The sequence below is a fragment of the Chenopodium quinoa genome, unplaced genomic scaffold (genome assembly GCF_001683475.1).
Source record: "Chenopodium quinoa cultivar QQ74 unplaced genomic scaffold, ASM168347v1, whole genome shotgun sequence".
NCBI lineage: Eukaryota > Viridiplantae > Streptophyta > Magnoliopsida > Caryophyllales > Amaranthaceae > Chenopodium > Chenopodium quinoa.
The window spans coordinates 2,302,987-2,313,801 of NW_018744693.1; the positions used below are offsets into that span (position 1 = coordinate 2,302,987).

Here is a 10,815-nt window from a genome sequence, read left to right on the forward strand (position 1 = left end):
TAGATCTAATTAGCTTTACCAATTAGTTTGACTTTAGTTTGCAGTTGTCAAAAAAAAATATTCTTGACTTGGTATTACAATTTGCATACAATAAATAAAAAAAAGGATTTGCATGATTACATTTTGCATATTAATACGAAAATGATTGGGGAGAAAAAGAGAATGAAGACACGAGGAACAACATTTCTATATACCATGGCAGCTAATGTGCGCTATATAGCTAGGCGTATAAGGTATACACGAAGCTCTTTTAGCTAGGCCCCATATCACAACTTAAATGGTTGGTAGCAAGAAATTTGAAAATCCCTAATGGTGTGTTTGGATTCTAGAATTTCATTTGAAATTCCGGAATTGGGACAATTATAGTGTTTGGATGTCCAAAAATTTCAAATGAGGAATTTGCCCAAATTATACAACTACCAAGTAATAACCCATGAAGGTAAGGATTTCAAATGACAAGGTAAACCATGTCATTTGAAATACTCAAATTCAATAATTCAAATGATGCATTTGAAATGAAATCTATCTTCCCAAACACAACCTAAATCAATTCTTGGGTTTTTTACCTCTAATTTTAGGAAAATTTCTCAAGCGATTCGGTAACAAAAGCTTAAAAACGAGGTTGTTGGGTTTCTGGGTTGATTTGTGGAGTTAGGGACCTTAGGGTTGTTCGTCGTCTTCTTCGGCATCATTAGAGTAGCTTCGAACGAGATCCATTGAAGAAGAAGAAAAGAGGTTAATATGTCAATCAGGGGTTATTACTTGGTCGGGGGTTACTCGGTTGGTAAGGGATTACTTTGTCAGGGGTTACTAGGACAGTCAAGAGTTACTTGGTCAAGAATTATTAGGACACTAAGGTGTTACTTGTTCAAGAATTACTAGTCAAAGGTTACTTGGTCAATGGTTAATAGGTCGGTCAGGGGTTACTAGGTTGGTCAGGAAATACTTGGTCAGGGGATACTAGGTAGTTAGAGATTACTTGGTCGGGGCCTCGGGGGTTCCTGCGTGTTAGCTGGTCACACGATATGGCCAACCACACACAAAAATTGTTGTACTGTTTGATACTTTTTTTTAATGATAAATTCACTTTTTAAATGATATATTTACATAATTAGTTTTTGGATGATATAATCACTATTCAATGATATAAACACATTTCGTATAATATAATCATACTACCTCCGTTACATATTATTTGCAAAGATTTGACATAAAGTAGAGAGGAAAAATGTCTAATCGTTGCACATAATATATAACGGAGGTAGTATTTCAAATGATATGTTAAATGATTGAGTGTACAATAAGTTGTGCACTGGGTCTATTCTAGAATTTCTATTTGTATTTTACCCTTTATTATTGGATATATAAAATAAAGGCGTGTTGGTTTCTAAAGAAAAAAAAAAACAAACAAACATGTTTGTAGATATGCCAAAACTAACGAGAAATACAACGATGGTCCGGAAATTTTGCTTTCAAATAAGAAATGTCTTTTGTTTTTGTTTGTAAGGACAAAAAATTAGAAAACAAATGTATGTTAGTATAATTAATTTACCCCTTGTAAATCTTTCTAACATAATTGTACTCCGTACTAAGAATCAAGGTTGGCCTAGTGATTGGAAGCCCTCCTTCCACCTCCGTAAGAGGGATTCGATTCTCACCCCAAGCAAGTTGGATCCCTTATTTCCCCTCAACTTGCAAGGAAATTCTCCTTACCTTAAAAAAAAAAAAAAAAAAAGAATGTACTTCGTTCGTATTATTTAGAGTTTTATGCTTTTAATTTCAGCGTACTACATATATTTAGGGGTGAAAATGACTTGAAACGCTCAATAAAATTTTCATTACTTATTTTTAATTAAAGACTGCTACACTATAGAAAATAAAGACAATGCAAACTTTGACACTCATACTTCTTCCATTTAATTAGAAAAATCAATTTCACTAAAATCAATTTCACTTTTATATAGTTTTTAATGCATGTATCGTCTCCTCGTCGATCTTGATCGTGATTGCCTCATTGTCAATGAGGTATATGATTAGGATTCCCCTTTTTGATTTGTAGTTTTAATTTTTAAAAAGTGTTAAAAAACTAACTCAATTAAAAATTTAAGATGATAGTTAACACCTAAAAATATGTTTTATAATGTAGTGCTTTATATTTGAACTCTCGCATTTCAATGAATAGATCTTGAACCCACATGACCACAAGTCCACAATAATTATGTGGTGGTATGAGCAATTGCCCAACTTGTAATTGTTGTATTGTGAGAGGGAGATGAATTTGGGTTATATGTGTTTGTATTGAGCTCTTCAAATAAAGTGGTGGAGTGGAGTGGAGTTAGGTGTAGTTGGTATCTGTGGGCTTGGGCTTGGGCTTGGGCTTGGAGAATGAGGATTCGGTCACTTGGGTGAGTTTGTTGTGGGCTTGTATTTGGAGAAAATGGGTCTTACAAATAATATTCCTTTATTGCAAATTTGTAATTAAAAATAAGTAGAGGTAATATAAAATTTTAATTTTTATAAAATCGAAAAAAAGATGATTAAAGTTGTTAAAGTCAAAGAAAACTATGTTATATATTTAAAATGATGAAAATATTGTAATATTCGTGAAACAATGAAGTAACCTGTATCACTTAAAATTACAAATGATAGGTTCTCATCACGAAAAATTCTTCAGCATAATTGAAAAGTCCACTTTCTCGTTTACACTTAAATTCTCCCAACATTAAATTATGTTTAAAATAAATAACATCAAAACAAAAAACAAATAGAAATTGTCAACAAAACAATACATGTGCTGAAGTAAATGCTACTTTAAAATCCTACTCGACCCTTCACTAGATGTTGTGTGCATCCCATGCACATCTCAATGTGTTTGTGGAGTATAGTTTTAAATGATAGCGATACAAAATTAAGTTAAATAATCTAGCATCTATGATCAAGATTTCTAAAAGTGCACTAATAAGGTGTTAGTATGTCACGTTATAATTAATGAGATGATTTTATTTAAGAAACTACAACATTCCAAGTTTCTAGTGAGCTAAACATATGCACAACATATACGAATTGATAGGAAAAGGATCGGAAAGAAAGATACAAGCTTGCACCTACTGTTAAACACATTTTTTTATAAACTAGTAATACTACTATTAAAAATATTAAAAATTTAATATCACTTTTCTACGTTGTGCCCCAATATATATCACTTTCATACTGTAATTAAAAATTTAATATCACTTTTCTACGTTGTGCCCTAATATATATCACTTTCATACTGTAATTGGGGTTACAGTGTAAAAAGTGATATATATTGGGATACGACATAATAAAGCGAAATTTACTGAGTTATTATATAGAAAAATCCAAATTTAACTTACTCTGTAAGAAATCAAAATGTGTGATGTATACAAGTATTAAGTATGGGGTTACACAATCCATGCGTCACATCTCATATGGGACGAATAATGAAGGGTTGCATTTCTTATAAATGTCCACCTATTCCATTAGGGGAAGGTGTTTTGAAAAGATTCTAAAACAATCAAATTTGTGTGTGTTAGTCCTAAAAATAGACAATATCACATCAAGTCATCAACACGTGATTTTGTTATAAATTTCTAAATTAAAAGATATTTAAGAAAGAGATAAGTTCAAATAGAGCTAATAAGTTTTACACTATAGATAAGATATATTTTAGAAAATTTAAGTTTAGATTACGCCATAAATTTTAGAAGTTTTGAAAAGGTCCTCAAAAATAAATTCGTGTGTGGGTTAGTTCCAAAGAAAACAATGTCAATACCAACATGTGATTTTGTAAGAATTTCTAAATCAAAATTTGTTTGAAAAGAAATATAATTCAACTAGAGTAAATAAGTTTTACTCCATAGATAAGAATCATAAGATAAATTTTAAAGTTAAGTTTACATTCATTCTTTTAAGGGTTGATATAAGAATCATTTAAATTGTAGTTTCTCCTAAAATTTCTAATCAAAAACTTTCTCCATTGCTACTTAGTTACAACTCTTTTTTTTTTTCTAAATAAAAGTAGTAGATAGTACCTACGACATAAACTAGATTGAAGATGGAAAGTTATACTTGTGATATCACTATTGTACCCTCTTTTGTGAACTAGCTGTTCTTTTGTTTTTAATCGCTAAATAATCACACATGGACTAACATATTACTTGCCTAAACTAGAATTGAGATGGAATTTTCTTTTTGTTTCTTTCCTTAAGGTCAATCAGTCCAACTATACAAGTGCTTTAGGAGTTGAGGGTATAAAGAAAGGATATCAAAATTGTCTGCTCCAAAGCAAATGTAGTGATATAGCTCAAACTTATGACGACAACCATGCATCTCCACTAATCATGCTCGATATAAATCATGGAAATAGTTGCTAGTCACACATAACAACAATTTTTGTGTACGACTGGCCATTGACACGCACCAAGTAACCCTTAATTGACGAGTAACCTATGAACGAGTAACCATTGACCGAGTAATCCTTAATCGATCAAGTAACTCCTGATCGAGTAACCCCTGACTGATTTAGTAACACACAATCGAGTGAGTAACTGCTATAACACTAACAAAGTAACCCCATAATGATTGACCACACAATATGGTCAGTTACATATAAAATTAAAGTTTGTGCACACATAAAATAGCTTTATTTGTTGTCAAGGGAATTGGGTAGCTAGACTTTGTTTAGACTTTAGAGGAATAAGAGGTAGGTTATGGGAATCACAAAAGGAGCATTATTCCTTGTTTGTTTATGAGTTATGAGATTATCTAGGGGAATTGAAATAGGAATTAAATTATTACTGTAGTTAGTGTAGTATGAGATTTTCACATGCTAATGTAAATACTCCAGTAATTAATACCCAAATTACGTACGTGACAAACAAGTGAGGTAATTAATTAAATTGGTGAAATCTCAGTTACCAATAATTAGCCATATCCCCAAAGTGTTATGTAATGTTTGACTTGCAAATTAATTGTGATTGGCCAAAGATTTATCTGCTGCACGGAAAGAAAGGAACTACAGCCTTGAGATCGATGGGTGACCTACGCCCTACGCCATGAAATATGCCCAAACTCACTTGTGACTGCTCACCACCTGACTACTCACTTAGATGAGGGGCAGCCCATATAGTTTAATTAATTTAACCAAAGTATTAATTTACGATATTGGAGGTTCCACCCTTAAAAAAAAAAAAAAAATGACAAAATGAATAGAAATTTTGTATGTTAATTAGCCTAAGAAGCTAGAGGTTTTATTGTTCTTATATTTTATGACAATCAGTCAGCTACTTAAACAATAAAATTCTAAATCAATGATATAACATAGGAGACAGACACATTCCATCTTAAATTCTTAATATTTGGTACGTGGATAATACTTGAAAAATATTTGGTGACCATAAAATTATGTCACCTAGTTTTCAATTTTTTTTTTCAAGCTTGTAGATGTAGTCAAATAAATGGTAAATCTACGACGCTAAATATTCCAATTTCCAAAGTCATAATTCACTTCACTATGGAAAAAAATTCATGATACAATTGAAGAATTCAAAAAGAAAAACACACTCGTATATCTAAAATTAATGAAACAATAGGGTATTAGGGTGTATTGTTTTACCATAGTAATATTTCTATATTGTAATAAGATTTTCAAATCAAATAAATGTTAACTTTTCACATTCAACACTCGAATTGGTAATGTATCTAATAATGTGTCAATAACAAAATACAGATCAGATTCAAACTCCCACAATCCCGTGTACAAATTAACAAATAAAATAAAATAAAAAATTTATGTACTAGCATAAAGATTGTATAATATGTAGGAATATCTCGTTCGGTAACCGAATATAGGTATAAAAAATGAGGCATGACAAATTTGCAATCATGTAGTACTAAACCATACTACATTAAATATCAATTATCCCATACTTTAACGTTAATTCTAATTCATGCACAATAATTTATATACCCGGCCATTACCTAGTCTTTGCCTTGCCGACAAATTGAACACAAACATTGGCTTTTTACCTTAAAAAGATGCCACTATTACTTATGCTGTATACAGTATACACTTTGCTACAACTACAAGTTTGGATGTTTCTTATTCTCTACAAACCAATATTAAAATTACACTATTTCTAGTAATAAAAGATGGTAATTAAATTGTGAAATTGCCAACTAATTTTTAATTGATCTTCTATCACTCTACTCTGTCAATACAATGACAAATAATTGACAACTAAGCTGCTAGCCTGCTAGACTAACACTAAGACGGCCGCCACTTGATAGTAGGTCCCAAATGGCCCTATTAAATGCTACCAATCTCATCCACTCGACTATTCCATACTTTACTTTCCCCTTTGTTTGGTAGGCTAATTATGAGTTAACCTTTTCTTTTTTTTTTTTTGTATTTTTTGATAAATAAATAAACCTTGTAGGAGAATAAACATATACGAGTGAAGTGGATGGATAAATATAGTATGGACTTTTGGACGGTTTCTAAATAGTGTGATTAAAATTTTATATGGTTAATTGGTTTTTTAAATATCAAATTAAAACTCTCTTTTGGTGAAAATATTAGGAGTAGTTTATAATTTATGTTTTTCTTACTATATTAGTTTTCTTGTTTGTGGCGTATCACACTGTATTTAAGAGAGATGATTATTATATTGTAAGTGATTAAGAAGAAATAGATGATGATTGCAAGTGATTAAAAAGAAATTAAATGCAACTTTCTCTAAAGACATGATTCTCTTTTTTCTTGAATAATTACTTTGATTTAAGCCCCTAATTTACTGAAAAAGTGAAAAAAAAAATGAGTTTACTCCTTTAGTAGCACATTAAAGGTCTGTTCTCATTGACTGAATTCAGCGGAACTGAATTGAACTGAACTGAATATTTTACAAGAGAATGAAATTAGGAGCTGAACTGAACTGAATTTCAATGTATGAGAACATGTCCTAAATATATGAAAATTTTGGTGTTTTTGGAATTAAAATTATACGTAGTACAATCTAACACACAATCTTAATTAGAATAATTTCCAACACCTAAATTATTCTCTAATAATCGACGCAGATATAGGTCAATACAAATTCCATAGACTATAGTTTTAGATTATGCTCTTGCTTGTTCTCTAATCATTCAACTACCCAAAATAAATTCTCAATAATAAAGCAATTTTAAAAAATGAAAACAGCAAGCTAAGAGCAACATATCAAACAAAAATTGAAGAAAAAAAAGGAAGAAGACATTAATGTCATTCTTCTTTTTGCATAACTTTTGTTATTGAAATGGTCCTTATACAAATTTAATACAATTACAAGAAGAAGAAAAAAGTGGAATCTCCTTTTCTTTTCTATTAATGCTCATCACAAGTTGCTTCTCCCTTTGGAATAACAACAATATCCCCCATCAAATTTTAAAAAACAAAAAAAAAAAAAATCACAATATAATATAATAATTGAAGTGAAACAAATTTAATCAACTTTGAAGTATGGAGAGTAATAATAGTAATAACACTATGATGGTAATTGGAGTTAATTTTTCCCCCTTTAAAAAAAAATACTCCTTCCTTTTTTTTTTTTTTTTCATTTTTTAATTGTTTTTGGTATCTTTACTCATTATTTACCCAAAAATATAAAAATAAAAAATAAAAAAATTCAATGAGCTGTAAGTTTAGATCTCCTTTTAGCTTGGGTGTAAAGCACAACACCCATGACAGTAACCCCAAATCCAACCATACCCATCGCCGTGACCGGATTCCTAAATATCAACACCGACACCACCGCCGCAACCGCCGCTTTCGCATTCCCCAACACCTGCAACGTCAGCGCACTCGTATGTTTCGTCACGAGGAAGTTGGTCAGATTAACCAGATACGCCACAGTAGCATTCCCAACTAACAGAAAAACAATGAACCAATCTTCTTTCGCTTTTCTGATTGTTATCCCAGCTACATTCCCTTCTATGTAAAGCGAAAACGGTAGCAGAACAGCAGCCGCCATTGGCGCCATATACATCAACAAATTCATTGAATTTAGCTTCTCTGAATCCGACGTCAGGAGTAGCCCTTGTACTACAGACTTGAGGGCTCGCCCTGCAGTGGACCCCACGCAGAGGATGAATCCGAAGAGGTGGAATAAGGGTTCGCTATTGGAAGCAATGACGATACCCAGTACGACTGGGAGGAGGGAGAAGTACACAATGGGAGCTTCTTTCTTGCAAGTGATTACGAATGCGAAGATGGCGGTGAAGAAAGGGGTGGTTGCGCCGATAGCCTGGTTAAATGATACGGGAATGTATTTGAGCGAGGCATTACCGCATACTACTGAGAAGCAGAAGATGACTGATAATGAGAAGATTTTGAGTAGTTGTCTGCGAGATTGGATGTACTGAGCGGGGACGAGGCGGAGGGAGTGGATTGCGAAGGAGGAGTAGAAGGTACAAGCGATCATATGGATCGTGGTGAGGAAGATAGGGTAACGGTAACCGTAAATGGTTAAGAGGTATTTGTTTAAGAGGAGGACGCCGATGTTGGAGGAGTACCAAGCGAGGACAATTGTGAGGGTTGTGATGGATGTGGTGGCGGAGACGGCGGCGATGTGGTGGTGGATGTTGTTGTTGTTACGAGCGTCGGATGGAGGTGTTTGGGGCATTTCGAGGAGGGTTTGGTCGGGGGAGGAGTCGAGTTTTGGGTTGCTGTTGCGACGGGGTGTCCATTTGGTTTGAGGTTCGACCACCATTTGTGGTGGCGATGGGATAGTAGGGAGATGGGACGAGGGAATGAGAGGGTGGGATAAAGTGAGGTGGAGAGGAGTGATTGGATTGGGGATAAAATTTGGTGGTATTTTGTGGGGGATTGATTGTCGGTGAAGTAGCCTTGTAGATGAAGGTGACTTTTTTAATTATTATTTAATTTATTTATTTTAAGAAGAATGAAAATAAAGTGATGATGTTTGTTTATGTATTTATTTAACATACACTTGATCTGATCTAAGGTATTGAATTTGTGATCTGTCTTTGTCTCTCAACTCTCACTGTTTAGAAGTAGTAGTAATTTTGCACGACTTGCTCGTGTGAAAATGTATGTAGTGTGAATCTTTTATGTATTTAGAAGACTTGGTATAAGCTAGTTTTGGGAAGGGGAAGATCTTTTTTATCTTCCTGGAATTTTAGCAAATTTGGGGACTCTTGTAATGTTTGGGTTGGTTTCCATGGTTGGAAGTATAAACATTTGAAGTCAACCAAATGGATTATTCCACTATATTTTGGATTCTTATGAGTTTCATCATTTCTTTGGAAATGTAACTTTGTATGTTCAAACAATTAAACAAATGGTTGTAAATTAATTTTTTTTTTTTTTTTCGAATTGTAACACTGTGACTTTTTGCACTATTTAACTAATCACAGTTAATTTTCCTTTGATTACTCTTAATTAGAAAACAAAATAGTATTAAATGGTGAGAAACTACTCCTAATTAGAGGTGATCATACTGTTCAACTACGACCCTGCCCACTAACCTGACCTAGCTCGATTGAAAAAAGTGCATGTTCAGACAAGCCTGCTGATTACACATTTTATTTTAGTTTAAAACTAGAATCTAGATAGTTCGAAAAAATTCCAGCAAGCCCATCATTTTTTACACGGATTTGAGCAAGAGATTTGATGCTTACAATTATAAAAACAAAGGTAGTATAACTATATAAGTTATCTTTTAAAAATACCTCTTATTGTTTGCTTACATTTATAACAGGTTAAAATTACAATGAAAAATTAAAAATTTCTAAAAAGTAGCCTTAAAAGTAACTGATGTATTATAAACTAAATTATTATATTTTGTACCCAAAATTTTGTAGACTAGCTAGCCATGAAGCAGGGCCGTAGAAGAGGGTGTGCAAGGTGCCCTCTTGCAGAGGGCCTCTAATTTTAAGAGGGCCCATTTTTTTAATCCTTTTTTTTTTTAATTTTTAACTATTGATTGTATACGGAGTATTTGTTAGTCTTCTTGTTTATAACGCAGTCAAGTTTCAATGTAGCAAATCACGCTATTATTTTCATCAAAAACATTTTCCTTCCTTTATTCAAGCTTCATATTAATTTCTACAACTTTTCAAATTCCTTCATCAATTTAAATTAGTATTGTAGTATCTTAATTAAATCAATTCAATTCCATGGAAAATAATTTCTTTATTCAAGGATTTTTAATGGAAAATTACATATACTCAGTCAAATTCAAACGTTTTTTCTTCTATCACATTGGCAATGAACAATTAATTATATTTGATTTTCCATGATTAATTCATCTAATTCTCAATTGATACACAATCAAACAAAAACCAATTGGAACTTCACTTGGGGGTATTGTTTTGATAGCTTTTTTAATGACTGATTTTATTGATTCCTACTTTGTCTATTGGTTAAAGGTAAAATTTTGATGTTTATTTTATTTCAATTTTTTAATGTTCTGGTTTGATAATATCAATTGAAGCAATTTTAATTGATTTTTTTATACGGTCCTAGACTCCTGGCTTCTAATTTTTCTACGGACATGTATAAATTGTATGAATGCAATTATGCAGTATCTTTATCATTTCACAGTTGGATGAATTTTTTATTTTTTATTTTTAATTTTGCAACTTGTATGTTAAAGATTAGAATCTTAATTGGTTGTTTCTAGTTTTCTACGGACCTATAATTGTATATGTGACATTATTATTATAATTATGATGTTATATTTAGTTGATATATTAACATGAATAAAATATTTTAATTAATTTTGCATAATTGAATAT

General features: G+C 32.0%; 1 protein-coding gene across 1 annotated transcript; it reads right to left on the bottom strand.

Annotated features, from left to right (window-relative positions):
• Positions 1-7,248: 7,248 nt before the first annotated feature.
• LOC110702559 (probable sugar phosphate/phosphate translocator At1g12500) lies at positions 7,249-9,466 on the bottom strand. The gene has a single exon (XM_021880283.1). It carries the CDS (start codon positions 8,763-8,765, stop codon positions 7,683-7,685), a length of 1,083 nt encoding a protein of 360 aa, XP_021735975.1. The 5' UTR covers positions 8,766-9,466; the 3' UTR covers positions 7,249-7,682.
• Between the last annotated feature and the right edge of the window lie 1,349 nt (positions 9,467-10,815).

Excerpts from the sequence above, each read along its gene's own strand:
- LOC110702559 (XM_021880283.1), bottom strand. The coding sequence starts at position 8,765 with ATGGTGGTCGAACCTCAAACCAAATGGACACCCCGTCGCAACAGCAAC.